Source organism: Ostrea edulis, chromosome 1, assembly GCF_947568905.1.
Source record: "Ostrea edulis chromosome 1, xbOstEdul1.1, whole genome shotgun sequence".
NCBI lineage: Eukaryota > Metazoa > Mollusca > Bivalvia > Ostreida > Ostreidae > Ostrea > Ostrea edulis.
This window is the reverse complement of record NC_079164.1, coordinates 4,527,363-4,547,711: the sequence shown is the minus strand read 5'-3', so window position 1 is coordinate 4,547,711 and position 20,349 is coordinate 4,527,363. Positions and strand designations below refer to the sequence as shown.

Here is a 20,349-nt window from a genome sequence, read left to right as displayed (position 1 = left end):
GGGCGTATTATGTACCGTTTGCGGTACTCTTGTTCAAATTTACAATGATTGGAAGCTGAAATTTATTATTTGCGATATTGACATTAACCATCAGTTTTGACCTCAAAAGTGTTTTCCTGATTTTACTTTTTATTCAGATTTAGACAACTACATAGTAACACAATGTTGATTCAATTTTATCATTTTTATGTACAAATCCCCCTAATACACCTCTGTAAATATGGAGCTTTAAGTATTAAGAAAATGTCTCAATAAATTTCAATTTGAAACCAAAGACAATATTTGCCTGGAAGTCAGAAGCTCTCTCCACTGAGCTACTAAGATGACAATTAATGGATAATTTAACCAGTAGATGTTTTACAAGATGAAACATATATATGCCAATTATTTTTATACTTAAGAGCCATTCTCTGTAACCACTTAAACATTTATATAAGGGGTCAGGCACGCACTGTCACCGATTTTTTTCAAATTTGGCGCATTGACTTAATCTGGCATAAGTAATGTAAAACCATGATAATTTGGTTGCTATGCAACTCTGTTGCCATGGTAACACGTGCATGCCATTCAGGTCACAAAAGAGTCAATTTTCACATGAAAAATTACATTTTTTATTTAACTATACTGGATTATGCTGTTTGAGTTCTTATTTAATCATTATCAAATGATACTATATAACATTTTTATTATTTAGTTTGATATTTAGTTAAAAGTTTGAATAATTCTGTTATATTTTCATTCTGTCTGGAAAAGAGTGTTGTTTGATACATTCTGAAAAAGCTAATTTAGAGGCAAATTTGAATGATGGATAAAAATTCCCGCATTCAGCTTGAAATCTATAAATGCTTGTACAACATACATTAGATATTGTACTATCATAATGAGACATGTTTGGGAATCTACCATCTAAGCTGTGTTTCCATGGAAACAGAATGATGCATTTCGTCATGCTATGACAGTAGAGATGCATTTTTCAATGTAATTCAAAATACAATTTTCTATGTATTCAAAGTATATAATCTTAATAACCGACTGCTACTGATGTTAGATTTTAAATTTGAACAAGTTTAATATGAGAATTCATGTTGGCTGCCATGGAAACGAAAATTGCTATTTCTTTTCAAATTCGAAATCTATGCAAAATAAATAAATTTTTAAACCAAAAAAAAAAAAAAACACAAAAAAACCCCAAAACAAAACAAAACAATGCTTTTATAGACAGATTTAACTGAAGTCAATGTTATAGTTGATAAAATATTAATACTGATAGATAATTCATACTACATTGTTGCTATAGTATTGTCGCGTTCTTAAGTTTTCCTTAAGTAAACACAACATGTGGGTCTCCTATTACTGTACGTTGAATGAAAACAACAGAATGAATTATGAAATTATACAATTTATTTAGCATACAAAAATACATGTAATGAAAATAAGTTGCAGCACTGGATCCTCCTGGAATGCCTGGCCTCGCATGGATTACCTGTAATAAAAATCTACCCCCCAATCCCCTAAGCTAATGACCGATTATAAGATAAGTGTTGAAACATATTCTTGAAAGAATATGTTGAAGTAAAGCAGGCATAAAATGCTGGCGACCAAAGTTTAAACACAACTATAAAAGTGTTGATTCAGTTTCATAACGGACAACAGGTATACTTAAAATTGAATGTCGATAAAATTATGCAATCAGCATAACTTGAAATATCCCACTCATGGGTATTGGTAAACATACACAATGTTGACTAATAACTTTCAAAGTATAAAGTTAAAATTACCCAACGGTATTCCTCAACTCCTATCTCTTGGAGCACCATACTATAGAAAGCTGCTTCCTTTGGAAGTGCTGAGACGACGTCTGGAGTGGAAAGCTGCTTCCTTTTGAAGTGCTGAGACAACGTCTCTAGTGGAAAGCTGCTTCCTTTTGAAGTGCTGAGACAACGTCTGCCCAAAATTTCCTAAGTCTCCGTATTTATTTATTTTGTGTACGTCACCCAGCTGTCAGATGACATCATACACAATCGTATTTGGCGCCATACTTCAAGAACATTTAACAGGAAGTAGTTCCGATAATTCAGAAAACGCCCGAGGAATACGGAATATTGTATCCGGCGTAAATATCGCGCCATAATTTAAGATAATAGATTATAATAATAATCATCAAACAAACTATGACTGAAGCTACATATACTTTAACTATATGGTGAGGTAAGCTAATGGATTGTCAAACATATGTTCTACAACAATAGTTTGCTTCCTTTATACTTCGCGGCGTATGTATAACAGAGTAAATTCGGACTACACTTGGTTAATGTAGCGATTTCGTATACGCAGTGTAAAGAAAATCCCAATGATGAATATGAAATAAAAATATGTTATCTGGTAACAATATCATGTATGTACTATATTAGATGCGTGGCAAATACCATACTATATATAAAAGTTACAGAATCGTAACAGTATAAACAATATACATGTATCACAAAACAGCAAACTTGATGTTCACATTCTTTTCAAGTAAATCTCATTTTGTTATACATCATGCACGTTCTTCAATCAGAAAAACTCTTAATTTGTAACAGATAATTAAATCAATGCATAGTTTTTGGGTGTTTTTCTCTCTCTCGTTTTTTTCTTCAAATGTGCATGATTTCTATTTGCGTATTGTACATATCACAAATTGCATTGTATATCTTAAGAATTCATCAAAAATAACTACCATATTTAGAAAATGCATATTTGAATATTTCAAACTATCCCAGAGTTCTTGAAATTTCTTTTGAAGTGTCAGACATTTGGTCTGACACTGTGAGAAATAGTGTCAGCCCAAACAAAATTTTGTCAGTCCAGATAAAAATGCATCGCTTTTGAGGTTTTCTGATATCTTATTTAAAATCAACTACATGTGTAATTGTATTCAATCTCCATCTCAGCTATAAGTTTATAAATTATCTTTTCATACCCTTTCTCATCTTCCTTACACTCTGAATGGATCTTCCTCACTTTCACTATTGGAGTGACTTTCTTGCTCTAATTCTCTCTCGCCCTCCACTTTTCTCTCATCCTCCATTTTTCTCTCTATCCTGTATATTCCTCTCAACTTCTTTCTCATCTTCCTCTGCAATCATTGTAACTACTTTTTCTCTCACTTAAGCCCGAGTGTAGTTGGTCTTTCGTCAGTTTCGACTTTGAGCAGATTGTGTCATCAAGCAGTAGGTAAAAACGCTGCCAACAAAAACCATTGTCTCCCAGATTGCCAGGCGGAGACACAATCAGTTTCTCTTCTCCTCGTAGTTCCTCACAACTGATTCCTCACGTTTACGTTTCAATGTGTTGCCGGATTTAGCATCAGTTTGAAAATTTATGGGCCACATGGCCGCCATTTTTCCCGGTAAAAAACGGACTTTGATCCCGATCTTATATCGGCCATCAGGACCAACAATTAAGTAACTCGTGTCGGACATTTACTGCTTTTATCGGATAATTCGACATTACCGACACTTTTCAAGAACTCTGCTATCATGTATATTTTTTCACCTTGCCAATCAAGTGTGACATTAAAATTGAATGATTGATCTTAAAAATTGTTCAAGTTAAATAAACTAAATAGGATACATAAAGATTGTAATTTATCATTGATTCCTAAGGAATTACCCCCCCCCCCCCCCCCCTCTCTCTCTCTGCAGTTCATTATTAGCTCTGCTTACTATCTATGTGCAAGAAATGTTATGCCAGTACCGTGTATATAATCTATTAAACTAACATTTCTTAATACATGACTTGACAATTTACAGTTATACTTATGAGCAAGTATTTTGACCTTGACTCGTGACCTTGGCATTTGATTCAAAACAATTGAGGACCTCTATTTTCTAGAGTCTGGACATTCATCATTGTCACTCGTTTAACGTATCTTTTTAAACATAGGTATGTGAATTATATTTCAACATCATAAGAAGACCTTGCTTGTAACTGTAACATACCAATGATGGTCATATTGAAGTCATTTAGTATGCTGGGAAAGTCAGTATCTTCAATATCTGACATCGTTGGAACCCACGGGGTGATTCATTTATTATCATTTAACGTCCCGCCGAAGAATTTTTCACTCTTATGGAGACGTCACCATTGTCAGTGAGGGTGGCAAAATTTAGGCCTATGCTCGGCGCTTAAATTACGGCCTTTGAGCAGTGGGTTCCGATGATGAATATTTCATAATCGTATCCTATTATAAATGGTATACCTTTATTTTAGAATCATATATTACAAAATAGACAAGATAAGCACACACAATCTTTTTCATTTTCTAATTTTGCGCATATATAGTCATCATAGCTAATCGTCTTCTACTAAGAGAATGGCTCTTAATTCTCTATCTGTACAGTAAATTATAGGTAAATGTAAACTGTCGTGGAATTTAAGTAGGTCAGTGTTTTCGTTTAGGAATCAAATTGTCTCTCCACCTGTCTGTTTTGATCACTTTGATTTTGAAATGATATATTGAATAGTTTTCACCATAATGATAGTGATAAATCAGGGAAATCAGCTTTCTATGAATATTCTACAAAACCAATAACATCAGGCTCATGATCAGGGTAAGAATCTTGGTATATAGGCCTTATAACTTGTTCATAGAGTTTTCTAATGAAATCAGTGGCCAGTTCTATTCATTTGTTTTAAATTTTACTTTTTACCTGGTCTTTACAGGTAAATGGTTCGTATTTTCATAATCTAAACATGATTTTACCGAACCAATAGATTATTTGTCGATCTCTGGCTGATTGACAAGGACACATCACATGTTACTAAACTTTCGAATCTCTCTAGCAAAATTAAATCTTTGCATGCTTAAAATATCTTTAAATGTGTTTTAAAAGAAATATTTTACATAGTTTTCGTGTTTGAATTGACGAAATTCAATCATGTGATATGCATATTTACTTTCAATATTTTATGCGGCATTATGTGTGATGTCATATATAACTTCGAGTGTGAAGGTTTGAAAACAGCTCTCAGCCATTTTATCAACAGATTTGATTTAATTAACATCTTGTAGATTACATAGCATTAGAGTGTTTTATGACATTTAAATATGTACTGGCTGTCACAAGGTAGGACGTAGATTGAGGTTTTAGCTCACCTGAGCTGAAAGTGAGTTTTTCTGATTGCCAGTTGTTAGTCGTCTGTCCATCTGTTAACCTTTTACATTTTCAAGTTCTTCTCCAGAATCACTTATAACCAAACTTGGCCAAAAGCATCCTTGGGTGAAGAGCTTTCAAGTTTGTTCAAATAAAAGGCCATGCTCCCTTCAAGGAGGAGATAATCACAAAAATGCAAAAATAGGGTGGGGTCATTTAAAAATCTTCTTCTCAAGAACCACTAGACCAGAAGAGCTGAAATTTACCAAAAAACTGATTTTTACATGAAAGCTTCCTGACATACTGCAGATTCAAGTTTGTTAAATTCATGGTGGTTGGATGGGGCGACAATAGGGGCTCAAAGTTTTACATACACATATATAGGGGACAATCATCTTTAAAATTTTTCTTCTCAAAAACTTCTAGGCCAGGAAAGTGGAAATTTACATGAAAGCTTTCTGACATAATGCAGATTCAAGTTTGTTAAAATTGTGTTAATTAAGAAATAAGATATCATTTTTTAATGTTATTGGGATATGACATGAAGTTGGTCACATGATCAAATCCTATAACGCCCAAAGGGCTTCCATGATTATGTAGCAGATGACCAAAATAACGATCGTAGAACACAAAATATAGTTCGTAAGAGTTTTAGCGAATAAAACATTAGGAACAATAACAAAGAGAATATAAGATATAGATATTTAATTGAAAATGTTAAAAAAAGACGAAACGTGTAAAAATAAAGGTAATTTAGAGCGTAAAGTTAACTGAAATGACAAGAAGAGCGGAGTAAACTACATCCGTGGTGTGATTTGATCGCGATCAGCGATGAAGAAACTGGCGTCGGTCTAGCTTACTAAGTTGAAAACGCAATTGTTGATCACAGATTTCGACAGAAATTCAAAGGATCTGAGAGATATGATGGGTCAAGTTAACGTTAAGATCTTAGTCGGGTTTTTGGAAAGAAACAACGGTATGTTCATCGTTAGGACTCGCGGTTGTAGCCATGCAGGAGACGATTGAAGACAGTAGGACAGATTTAGACCAAGTGCAGGTAGGTTGCGTCTTTTATTTACCTTCAGTGTGTGCAAAAAAATAAAAATAAAATAAAAACAAACTGACGGAGTTTTTGTTCACTTGAGAGATTTCTGTTGTAGGATTTTAATGAAGACTCGCACCGGTACCCTGGCATGAACATGTAAATTTTTCGAGCCTCGAAACCAGCCTCGCTTATAATCATGCCGAGTACTCGCATAGCCGTGATGGAAGTTGCCAGGAAACAACAGGTTAACTTATCATCATGAAGTAAATACATGTAGGCTTATACATGTAACTCTGCCTACATGTTTTCGCTTCCATTATCAGAACTTTATTTTATAAATTTGCCATGCAGAAGTTGCAGATGGTATTTAAAACTGTATAAAATGAAACAACAGAACAATATATATTTAATGTTTCTCTTTTATAAATAGATGAAATTCTTGTTTGCTTACAAAATAAACTGTATGAATATCCTGCTGCGTTTATTTCTGTTATGATGTCATTGCAGTGGCAGATCCAGGGTTTACCTAAGGGTGTGTGTGAAAGTCAAGAATTAGCCAAAATGCTTAGCCTTTTTTGGTGCCAATCTGAAATTTTACTCACAATATTTCTATTATTATACCCCACGCAACAAGTTGTGGTTGGGGAGGGGGGGTATACTGGAATCGGGTTGTCCGTCTGTCTGTCCGTCCGTCTGTAGACGCAATGGTTTCCGGGCTCTAAAGCATTATCCTTTCCACCTACCGTCACCATATCATATAGATGGACTACCCATGGGATGAAGATGGTCCCTATCGATTTTGGGGTCGAAAGGTTGAAGGTCACGCGCACTGGACATCGAAGTAGCAATATGGTTCAGTTTGTCATGCCATTTGTTTTTTACACCCAGAAAAGACGTATTTTATACCTATTACCAACACCGTTTGGGAGATTGGGGTAAGCGGGGGGTATTCTTAGTGAGCATTGCTCACAGTACCTCTTGTTTAAATTTGTGGCGAGGGGGGGGGGGGGAGGGGGGGGTCTAAATCCCCCACTGCATTGCATAAGCAAGAAGCCAGGTGAAAATACAGGAACTGACTTTTGAAGCGGTGATTGTATTCATATGGAAGAACAAACTGATCACGTGACCAAATTCATGTCGCACGAAATTGAACATCAATTTCATTAGTACTGTCATATAAAGAAGAGCATTGGCAAATGTAAATATTGTGAAATAACATCTTCGAATCCCACTCGCGCCGGTAAGTGAGAAAGTTTTCCCACTTTACTTTCAGAAGGTCGGTGGTGTCTTCCCTTGTACATTGTATCTGGGTTCTCTCTTCCACCAATAAAAACTGGGCACCATCAGTTAGCTGAAAAATTATTGAGTATGGTGGAAAACATCAATCAATCAATCTTTAGTGCAGTTAATACATGAATTGAAAGTAAATAGATATTTAGAAAGAACAGGTAGTCCTTTGCCAAATTGTAAATTTGATGATCCCAGGGGTAGGGGTTTTGGTATCAGGGTGGGGCCAAAATGGTCAGTTATTTTATGTGTGAACAATAGACATTTTTAATTTTTTTCTTGATAGCTATCAATTCAATTCTTTTCAAATTTGGTATGAAACATATTTGGAACAAGGGAAACATGAATTGTAAATCTCAGAATTCCTGCACCCCTAGGGCCTTATAGGGGTGAGGCAAAAACTGCCCAAAACTGACAAATTTTCATAAATCTTCTTATGAAGTACCACACACATGTAAGAAAAACTGAATGCATAGTGATGTAGAGCAGGAAGGCCTCTACCAAAATTGTAATTTCATGATACCCAGGGCAGGACCAAATTTGATATATAGTGCTAAATGGATAGAGCAGGTACACATGTAGTCTTTTACCAAAATTGTAAGTTTGGTTTTCTCCAGAGTAAGGGTTCTGACCCCAGGTTGGCACCAAACTTAAATTAATATATAGTATGTATGTGTAAGTTTGCTGATAATGTAATCATTTAATAACTTTTAAAGTCATGACTTATAAACGATGCTGATTGGTTGAAAAATTCGTTTGATTTCTCTGTCAAAATTTCGTTCGGAGTTCATCTGCACTAAGCACGCGGGACTTCTTTTCTCCGGAATGCGTCTTCCCCGTTCTAATTTTAGCGCTATTTATAGAACGGGATTTTCCACACAAGCATTATATATAACGAAATGCATTTGATTTTTGTTTTTCATTGCTATCAAAAATTAGCACAACTAAAGATATGAATAAAATACAAATTAATTTAAAGAAACAACATACAAAGGCAATGACATGACAGAATAGTCAATTTGATGACGTAGACCACTTACTGGTAGAAGTAGACAGATTACACGAGTTCCCGGTATGAATTGTCTGCTTTACGAGATCGATAACATGGCAGAGCAAGTGGCGACTTCTGATCTGGTAAATATTAATGAAATTGAACTGCGTTATATGGGGATCAGTCAATGAGTGCGTTTTGAATGTTTTCCTCGATATTGAAATGGAGCCGAATTGCATTCCACCGTTCCAACGACACAACCAGTGTTCAACGTCTCCTCCAACATGATGCAGCATAAATCCAGTCACCACTTGTTATCTTCCTTTATATTTAATTCAGCTTTTAGCCATTGCACCTTTAATTTGGCGTATAATCCATTTAAATCTGCACAGTAACTGTTCCTGACCTGAATGCACAGCCATGTCGTTTTGTTTTTGTTTTCATTCTTGTCTATATGTATTCCTATGCGCCATTTCAGAAATGTTAATTCAAGCTTTTTGATGGGAAAAACTATTTGTTTTTCTATCTTAAAAACATAATTAAATGATAAGAAATAAAACTTATAATTCTTTGTTTGATGCATGTATCAAACGAAACATTGGACGGAAAACTTTTTCATCAATCCGCTACGCGCATTGATGAAGTTTTCCGTCCAATGTTTCGTTTGATACATGCATCAAACAAAGAATTATAAGTTTCATTTCTTAATAAAATCTAAATGCATACTTAGGAATAGCAGAAAAGGATGTACAAAAAAAAAATGGTGAATTTCATAACACTGGGTTAAGACTTGAGGATGAGTCCAAATTAGTCATATCTTTTGATGTTTTAATGTTGATACACCGATCATTTAAAGCCTTTCATCAGTGTATGCACTTTTGAAGGCAATGAAGTTTTAAGAACACATCTTGTTTTATACTGTTGCTGAACATCAGAATTTAGCTAAGATATTCAGAACAGGAAATTTTTCTAGATTTCATAACTTGTTGAAGTAGTGATACTTTTTCACTAGTATTCAGGTGACCGATAAGGCCTGTGGGCCTCGATACTTGTATGTAAATTTTATCTATGCATATTATTTATGCATACGATAAACAATGGAGCTACTAACATCCAAAGAAATATGAAATGATATACTGCTGTCGTTTGATTTATGTCTGATCAATATGAAAGTAAACTGATGATGTCATAACTATACATCAAGTGAAGTTGACACATGTAAAGAATTTGTAAAAGTGTGCCATATGTAAATATTGACAATATGTGGAGTATTTGAAATGTATGACATGGGATATATGGAATATATATGTGAAATGCTGAGAATTTATTGATATTATGAATATACAAATGTGACACACCCCACCGCATACATGTATCTTTAGAGACTTTATACGCCCGTCTTTAGACGGGACGTATTATGGTACAGCGATGTCTGTACGTCCGTCCGTCCATCCGTCCGTTCGGGGTTTTCTCTTTATAATTTCATTTCCCTTTCACATATGCTGAAACTTGCTGTGTAGCTTCTTTGTGGGTCACTCTAGATCATAATGCAATTTTGATCCATTTCGACCTTTTTCCAGGAGTTTTGCCCCTTTATTTGGAAATAATTATTATATGGAGGGTACATAATTTGTCCGCCCTACTCCTCCCACAGTTTTCAAGTGAGAGCTTTCTTATAATGCCCCCCTTCAAAGAAGATTTTGAGGTCACATGATCAAAGGTCAAGAGTCAAACTAGAAATTGAAATATACTGTCTGCTCAGTATCTTGAGAACCCTTTTCTTGACAGACATCAAACTTGGTACACTGGTACGTCTTCAGGAAAAGATGACCCCTATTGATTTTGAGATCACATGGTCAAAGGTCAAGAGTCAAACTGGACATAGGCATATACTGTGCGTTCAATATCTTGAGAACCCTTTGCTTGACAGACATCAAACTTGGTACACTGGTACATCTTCAGGAGAAAATGACCCCTATTGATTTTGAGGTCATATGTTTAAAGGTTAAGGGTGAAACTGGACATTGGAACATACTGTCTGCTCAATATCTTGAGAACCCTTTGCTTGACAGACATCAAACTTGGTACAGTGGTGTATATTCAGGAGGAGATGACTCCTATTGATTTTGAGGTCACATGGTCTAAAGTCAAACTGAACATAGTAATATACCGTCCACTCAATATCTTGATAACCCTTTTGCTTGACAGACATTAAACTTAGTACACTGGTACATCTTCAGGAGAAGATGACCCATATTGATTTTGAGGTCAATGTCAGTTGTTGAACTGGACATAGTAATATATTGTCTCCTATATTTTAATAATTATTTGCTTGATTGACACCAAACTTGGTACACTGGTACAGCATAATACGTAGATGACCCATATTGGTTTTTAGGTCACATGGTCAATTCACTCTAGACATAGGAAGATATTGTCTGCTCAATATTTTGAATTGATGATACTACTATCAATTAAATGATGGGTGTATATAACCCCTTTCAATTTTGCACCATGGGGGGCATATATGTTTTACAAACATCTCTTGTTTTGTGGAGTGTTTGTATGGGTATTGAAGATGTGTATATGTGGAAGGATTTTGATTGTCTTTCATTTTTGAAAAAATTACAGGTTGTTGAATTTGGTCCATTTTGAGGAAATCTAGATTTTTAAGCTAAGACCCTTTGTTCATATAAAAGTTTGTCACAGCCTCATGTTGGCTGATAAAACGTGAAGCAAAGTTATACAAATTATAGCACAAGAAAAACACCCTATGTATAAGCATTTCACGGGCGTATTTTGTACCGTTTGCGGTACTCTTGTTATACAGTGTGAAGGGTCATACACGGAAATTGCTGATAGAATCGTCTGATATGAAAACAGCCAAGCATCAGTGTAAAATGTGAAACATAGACTATATGGTTTCGTGTTTAAATGTTTAATCATTTGTCGCTATAAACAGTAGGAATTTAGCAGCACTCTTGACAAGATATGGATGGTTTACTGTCATTATCGCCAGTTAGACTAATGTTTATGCCTTGTTCACACGAAGAATTTAATTCGCATTAAACATAAGTTAATGCGAATTAAATTTGAACTGCGTTCACACGGAGATTTTAATGCGCATTAGTTTACTTCGCATTAAATATTACTGCTGTGTGAACGCTATTTAATTCGAATTAATTTAATGCGCATTATTTTACTTCACATCAAATTTAATGCAAAGTAAAATTTAATGCGCATCTGTGTGAACGAGGCAATAAATTTAGGGGTAGTGTATTACTTTTCCATTTTCTATTAAGGTACATCCATGATCTATTTTTAACAGTCATGCAATGACGTCATAAGGAAGCGCATGTTTGTCATGTTGTTATGATACAAATGTTCTCAATATAAACAACCAAAATAGTTTTTAAAAGTTATTAGCTCCCTCTCTCTGTGTAGGAAGGATTTTAAAAACTATTAATGTACGTGCTTTAATGGAGTATGACCTGCCATAACATACCCGAGTATGGACTGTTTAGGAGGGAGACATCACAAATTCTCAAGTCTTAGAAGGGTTATTGCCCAAGGGCTAAACAGCCCATAATAGTTTTATCCTGAAGAATTCGACTGTTTTTAAAAGATATCAAACATTCATTGACTTGAACCATACTAATATTTTTTATCAACAAATTAGTGACAACTTTTATGCAGAAAATTCTGATAGATTTTTAATGGTTTTTGAGGGGTGAAATCAATGTTACCCTCAACTACATGCAATACATTGTTTTACACTCAATGTCTTAGTTTTATTAAATGTATATGTTATAGAAAGTTAAACAAGCAAAACCTTTTGATTGTGACTTGTCAAGCATAAAAATTTCGTAACGCATTTCAAAACAAGAACGTAAACATACGAGCGAAATGAAAAATTGTATTAGAGTGGGAATAGTTTTCTTATTTGAAATTTTGACTGTTAATGTTGACACTGAAGTCGTAATTAAAATCAATTGATTAATGATCCCGCATATTTATGCCCCCGAGATCGAAGGTCGGGGGGTATATTGTTTTTGTCCTGTCTGTCATTCTGTAATTCTGTCTGAAACTTTAACCTTGCTAATAACTTTTGAACAGTAAGTGATAGAGCTTTGATATTTCACATGAGTATTCCTTGTGACAAGACCTTTCCGTGGGTGCCAACATTTTTGACTCTTTGACCTTGGAATTTGACCTACTTTTCGAAAACTTTAACCTTGCTAATACCTTTTGAACAGTAAGTGATAGAGCTTTGATATTTCACATGAGTATTCCTTGTGACAAGACCTTTCTGTGGGTACCAACATTTTTGACTCTTTGACCTTGGAATTTGACCTACTTTTTATTTGCCCTTTTGACCTTGGCCATCTTCGGAATTGGCCATTATCGGATGCATTGGTGTTTCACAAACACATCTTGTTTTATTTAGTTTTTTAGAAATAGAACTATCACACTTGTGCTATAAAAAATTATCTTCTAAAGAGAGAAACCACTGTTGTCACCCAGCACGCGAGGGAGACATCACAAATTGTCTCCCTTCATGTGACCGGCCCTCGACCAATGAAATTGAATGTATTATTCTGAAGGATAACATTACCAAATAGTGTTTAGACAGTGACTCATTTAAACATTTACTCACAATTGTTGATTTCATACTCGCATTTCTCACTACATTTGAGTACATCACTATTTGTATGCCCTGGTTGAATACTGCCCATGGGCTCTTGCCTAACTTTGTGTTAGAGTTAATTTCAAGGTTTGATATTTACAGGAGAAGGTGGCTGGAGTGAGCTACAGGAACTTTTGGATTACATGTGTACAGGACCAGCGAGAAAGATACTGTTCGATGTTGTGAAGATGTATGTGGATAATCCAGACAGTTACTTCCATGATGAATCAAAAAAGGCTTCAGTAAAATCAGTATTACCACCAGAGTACCATTCAGCCATTGACCCTGACTCTGAATCCAAAAAATCTATCCCTGTTATGTACGCCATTCTACAACTGTCACTTGGTGAGGAACATCGACCAAAGTCTGGCTGGGGTCAAATGGTCAATGACACAGACACTGGGGTAGGAGATGATGTAGAGAGAGTGTATAAAGTTCACACACTGAGTAGAGAAATTCAAAATCCAGAGGAAATATCTGTGGATGGATATATAAGACTATTAGAAATGTTTATAGACGCTGTAAATAGACTAGATGTAAGGGGGAAATATAGCGAGGATTACAGGGAGATAGTGAGGAGGTGGGAGAACATTCAGAGGAAGCAGTGGGTGAAGGACAAATGGACAACATTCACAAACTTTGTACAGAAATGGTCGTAATGTTGATACATGTCACACATATACTTGTAAGTATTTTATTGAGAGAGTTTGATGTAGTGGAGTGATAGCTGCAATAATGTAGCTCTATCCAATTTTTTAAAATTCTGACGTTTTCGGGATAGGGCTACAATTCCATAGGATCTCCGTAATGGTGCAAAATAATTTTATGAATAACCGATAATAAACTCTATGTATTAGTCCCAAATGTTGTTTACACCAAAAGGAGTACCAACTTTGTGCTCGGGCATGTCTAATAAAGGTGTTATTCATTAAATATAATGTACAGCATGCAAAATTCTTCGTCTGCTCCGCCATGCTTGTTATCGCGAGATCTCGTAGGTGGATCTAATGAAAAACCTAAACATTGACAATCAGTGCGAAAATGTGAAGTTACTTGAGCCACTTCGACAAAGAAAGGAAAATCATATTGTTGCAGAAAGAATTTACACTCTGCTGTTCGGTTTTTAACTTTATATTAAATTCAAACCTTTTCAATACCGATGAAATAGCTTTCACCTCCATACTTGTCCATTGATGTAAATACTGCATATGCAAATGACTTGACAATCGGAAGTTTATACTTCAGTATATCAAACATGGCGCACAAATATGAATCGAGAAATTGGAATTTATCGAAATTGTTGAAAACGGTAGAATAGAGCCTCACAAATCTTAAGTTGCAGGTTGTAAATTTATATATTGACTAAGAAACATAGAATATAATTTTATTTACGTAAAGAAAGTCAGGAAATGTTTAGAATGAGCGCAAATGTTGCGGGAGTGAATCACTTCCGCATTTGCACCATTACAGAGATCCTAAGGAGTTGTAGCCCCTCCCTAAAAAAAAAATCAAAAAAATCAGAGAGGGCTACATTATTGCAGCTAGTGGAGTGATAGTACAATAACTCCAACAGTGATTGATTACACAGGACCAATGAATGTCCAGTGACATACTCCAGCTACTGAGCTATCTGGTCACTGGTGATCAAAACAGACTGATAACCACAAGATGGCGTTGATACCGGTGCTTGTCATATATTATACAGATTTCGTCTACTAAGACACTCACGGAATTTCCAAAAGTATTATGGATATTTGTTATATTAGTCATGATAGAATTTTAAAAAATAATACATGTGCTGATGATAGAATTGTAATGGGAAGGGAAAAAATCCAACAGACCAGACCAGGACTCAAACCCGAGCCCTCTGAATCTCTAGTCAGGTGCTCTGTTAACAGTATGATGTAGCATTGTTATCAAGAAAAGAAAAACCCTATTGAATTTAGGGTCCAAAGGTCAAGGTCTCTATGGGACTTCATAGAAAAACTGAGCTACCTGACCACTGGGGATCAAACTTGTCTGAATGCAATGTTTTAAGTTAGGATTTTATTTCGATAGTAGCCAGGCTAAATTTTGGTAATAAGTCGTATTAAATCCAGTAAATTAGAGTTTGATAAACAGTGATATAATCTGAAATGTAAACGGAAACTCAATAAAGCTGACCTTGATTAAAAGTAATCTCACTACCCAGACTTGAATACATAAGCATGAGTTGGACTTTAATAAGCTGCAAGGAAGTTTTAAAAAATCATTATATATTCTTCTAATGGTATTCATAATACATGTATTTGTTAAAACAATTTTTCATGGATACATTTTAAGCAATTTTCTTTGTCTTGTAAATCCAGCAAGACAACACTATTAGTTACATTTTAATGGTAGTCTTAACATATACATGTACAGGTATGCTTGTACAAACATCTTTTCAATTTTCTTTGGATTGTTTTGTGATTTTTAATTATGTATGTATGTTGAGAGATTTTTGAGTTGATGGTGCTACAAAAAATGCAAATTTTGCACAATGACTCAAAAAACAACAACAACCAAAAAACCCCGGGCCCTGAGTGTTAAAGATACTGTTGTGTGGTGATGCTGTGAACTCGTTTCTAGTACAATTGATCCACTGCTTACAGTTTCATTTGAAAATTCATTATTTCAAGATTTATCACTGTTCGTTATCTTCACCTTGCATTCAAATCAGTCCCAATATGAAGGCAGCTCTAATCATTAGTTTGCAATATATGTATATATGTTTTTATTTAACTCTGATCGACATTAGTCTGTTGGCTGTCTATTGTATGTGTGTTAACTTATTCTTCACACAATTACTTTTCACATTATACATGCATTTACTTTTTTACCTTTTTAAAACCATATGAGTGACTACTTCTAAAGTTAGATTACTGAGTCAATATCTAAAGAGGATTCTATATATTGACTACTTCTAAAGTTGGATTACTGAGTCAGTATGTAAAGGGGATTCTACTTTGATGAAATCATGGTCAGTGATGCCTTTGCCAGCTTGGAGTGATTTAAATAAGTGTGCTATGCTGGGGCGACTAGAACATCTGTACAATATATAGTGTGGACATGTTCTCCAGTTAAACCAGAATAATATATACATGAGAATTTAATGAAGCTAAATGAAATGGACCTTTGACAATTGTTAATGTTTTGTATGGTGTAGTTTTAATTGAGTTCAGTCCATGCTTTAGTGTTGGGAATGTGATGATCATGATAAAGGTTTCCACATGATTTGTGTCAGTTTTCTCATCAACAACTTAACACTACAATTTGACAAACGATATCCAAGTATGTTAATGTTGTATGTATTCTGATTTGTATGAGATGTGACAGACTGAGAAGACTCTAGAATTCAAGCAATTGTTTTAGAATCTGACCATTCACAACTAATTCATTACAGTTTATTCATGTGTATATAGTTGTCTAATGACCGACCTTGACTTTTTATTGGGATTCTCTTAGTGTTCCAAGTTTGTGAGTTACAGCTCTGTATGTGTTACACAGGTGAGCATTGTGGCCTGTAGTCCTGGTGTTATTGTAGTTCATGGTGTGGGGCTTATTGTAGTTTGACGTAGATTTAATAAATACATATAACTCTTAGAATAGAGCTTATTGTAGTTTGACGTAGATTTAATAGATACATATAACTATTTTAGAATAGAGCTTATTGTAGTTTAACATGTAGATTTAATGGGTCAGTGTGTGTTTGTTATATATCCAGATAGAATGTAATTAGAAACATAATGGAGTCAACGATCACTTTCAGGTGCAAAGAAGGTAAATTTAATCCAGGGGAAATAAAATGGGGTAATACTGATAAATGCAAGTTAATGATATGTGTCCTCCAAAATGGACCTGTTATTTTCATATTACATGTATCTTTATCATGTATTTATATATTTATAATTAAAAAATTTAAATACTGAAAGTGACAATTGCCATCCATTACTGGTAATCATATTTCAGAACCTTGAAAGTTGTTGGATCCTGTGTTCGAACCTTTTGTGTATTATGCATTTAAAAATTTGTTCAAATCAAACTTGTTCGAAGTTATATATATTTTGATTTTTCAAGAAATGTCCAGGTGTAATCAACCCATTATTCTTATTTATATTTTTTGTCATGTATATGATCATATTCTAAAATTAAAGAACAATATGAGGAAAGTGTAGAGTTGAATATGACATTGGAATAACGAAGCTATGATGAAACAACTTTGAACATGATTAATCATTTGGTCGCCTAAATGATTTCCATTTACGGAAATCATTCACTATATGTTGATTAAGAATATGTTAATATGTATAGTATCGATATAAATTGGTGGCAGGGGTAGGGGTTAATGTAATATTTACCTTGATTTTTGTTGATACATGTTATACCTCCCCCCCACCCCATATATATTTTTCAGTTACAAAATAACCAATTTTGATTATATGTTTTAGTTACACAATTTGACTAATTAAGCTTTTGAATACAATTTCTGATATTTTGGAACTTTTCGACTTTGTACAGGAAATTTTAGTCTCGTATGTTATTTAATTAAACATAGTATGTAGCACATCATACTAGTTACGATTCTGAGACTAACACAACATACAGTACTATATGTCATTTAAACATAATATGTAGCACATCATACTAGTTACGATTCTGAGACTAACACAACATACAGTACTATATGTCATTTAAACATAGTATGTAACACATTATACTAGTTACGATTCTGAGACTAACACAACATACAGTACTATATGTCATTTAAACATAGTATGTAACACATTATACTAGTTACGATTCTGAGACTAACACAACATACAGTACTATATGTCATTTAAACATAGTATGTAACACATTATACTAGTTACGATTCTGAGACTAACACAACATACAGTACTATATGTCATTTAAACATAGTATGTAACACATTATACTAGTTACGATTCTGAGACTAACACAACATACAGTACTATATGTCATTTAAACATAGTATGTAACACATTATACTAGTTACGATTCTGAGACTAACACAACATACAGTACTACATGTGTATAGGCTAAGTTGTGTGAAATGAGAATTATAAAGTTTTGAAATAATATGAATTGCTGTGTAAAAATTAAGGCAGTGTTAGATTCATAAATGTGAATGTTCTATTGTATTTGAAAATATATTAGCACGGCAATCTGAATTTGATTTGAAGCGGGGGAGTATCTTAAATTTGCACATGCCATTGGAATAAAGTGCTCTAGCTATATTCGTATGTTTTGTTTTTGTTTAGTTAGAATTTCTTTTGGTGCCATACAGTGTTTGATTTCTCAACATGGAGCTTCGTTTTGTGAATACTATAATTCCACATGATTTTAATGAAGTCATTAGGAAACCTCTACGTGAAGGATTGCATTTAAGAGTTTGGGAAATAAATATAATTTCATCATTACGTAGTTGAGTTGTTTTTATTCTTGTGTATGCAAGTTATGAGATTGATCGCTGTTCATTATCTTCATCTTTAATGAATATTTGGTATTTTTTGGTCTACCTCTGAAATCCGTAAGAAACGTGCCAGTACGCAAATTTTGAGATACATCCATTTCCCTGGAGAGAACTCTCGTCACCTGAATTCGACTGATACACAAACTAGATAAGTGATAAGTATCCAGGGAGTAATTAAATACATGGAATTCTTATTATGTCACGTTATTCCGTTGCTCCTACCTATCATATCTAGGGATAACGCTTGCAAATATGATATTGTTTTTATTCATTTCATTTTCCTCAATGGCAGTAGGTCACTCTGTTAAGGAGGTACTCTACATCGTTATAATGGTCGACGTTATTTTAAAACATAGAAGAAAATATAGATATCAACACTATCTGTCTATTCAATTTAAAAATCATCGCCTAGTTGAAATACTGAATAGTAGATCGTGGGTTTAAGTACAGCTGGTATTTTAAAAATTTTCAGATTGCTTTCTACTAAAACTGCAGTTTTTGACTAAATAAAGTAATTTTGATTGTACATATCCTCCACATGTGATGAGTATCAAACATTCTATGAAATGATCCAGTTTTCACTTATGATACAAGTTATTGAAGCGTCCAGATAAAAATGGTCATTTTGTTTTTATCATTCACATATGCACAGTATCCGTAATTGATTATACTTTTTGCATACCCCTTTTAACTGTCATTGGCAGTCATAAATCGGATAAAGCTAGATATAAGAAATTCTCAAAAATTCCATGATTTTCAAGGTGGCTTTAATTTATGTACGTTTGTCTGATGTGAAAGACATAACAATATCAAAGTACTGAAAGTAATGATGGGAGTTGATTTTATGAAGATTGACACCAGATGAGAATTATTCCAAATAATAAGACTAGAGAAGTACACTCAAAAGTGATAAACGTATAAAAGTCAATGCGCAATTGTTTATGTCTACGTACATATAGTCACTGGTAAATGAACACCTTGTCTGGATTGTATTTTACTCTCCAACATAGTGTTTACTCTTGAAATTGTTCATTTTGTCAAAATATGTCACTACAATAATATTCTTGCACAAGAACATGTATGAAAAATTCCACACATAACTTAATAATTGTTGGGCTTATTCTAGTTTTTTTAAATTTTTTTTCTACAATTCATCATAAAGATTGATATGATTTACACAATGTAAAACTTATACGGTACCAATTTTGATGCACCAGATGCACATTTCGACAAATAATGTCTCTTCAGTGATGCTCAACCGAAATGTTTGAAATCCGAAACAACTATGAAGTTTTAGAGCTAAATATAGCCAAAAACAGCGTGCCAAAAAAGTGGAGCCAAATTCGTCCAAGGATAAGAGCTATGCATGAGGGAGATAATCCTTATTTTTGAAATGAATTTCTAAATTTTATAACAGCAATTTTAAAAATATACATCCGTATTTTCAAGCTAGTGACGAAGTACTTAGCTACTGGGCTGTAGAGACCCTCGGGGACTAACAGTCCACCAGCAGAGGCCTCTTCCCAGGGGTCATAATGTAAAACTGATCCGGTACCACTTTTGATGCACCAGATGCGCATTTCGACAAATAATGTCTCTTATAAAACAACTAAACAAATCCTCATCGCTTAAAGTGCAAGGACTTGTACTTAAACCTCAAATATTTACTTATCCTTTATCTTTAGA

The 20,349-nt window shown here is 34.2% G+C and overlaps 1 protein-coding gene across 2 annotated transcripts in view; it reads left to right on the top strand.

Annotated features, from left to right (window-relative positions):
• The window catches only part of LOC125664396 (neurofilament medium polypeptide-like), a 53,341-nt gene extending 34,734 nt beyond the window's left edge, over nt 1-18,607 (top strand). Inside the window, exons 10-11 of one of the 2 annotated variants that reach the window (XM_056151171.1) lie at nt 13,251-13,833; nt 17,139-18,607. In XM_056151171.1, coding sequence (XP_056007146.1) covers nt 13,251-13,807 — 557 coding nt within the window. In that variant the 3' untranslated portion in view covers nt 13,808-13,833; nt 17,139-18,607. Of the gene's footprint in view, nt 1-13,250 lie in introns of both variants that reach the window. The other variant, XM_056151182.1, reaches the window with a different exon arrangement.
• The last annotated feature ends 1,742 nt before the right edge of the window (nt 18,608-20,349 follow it).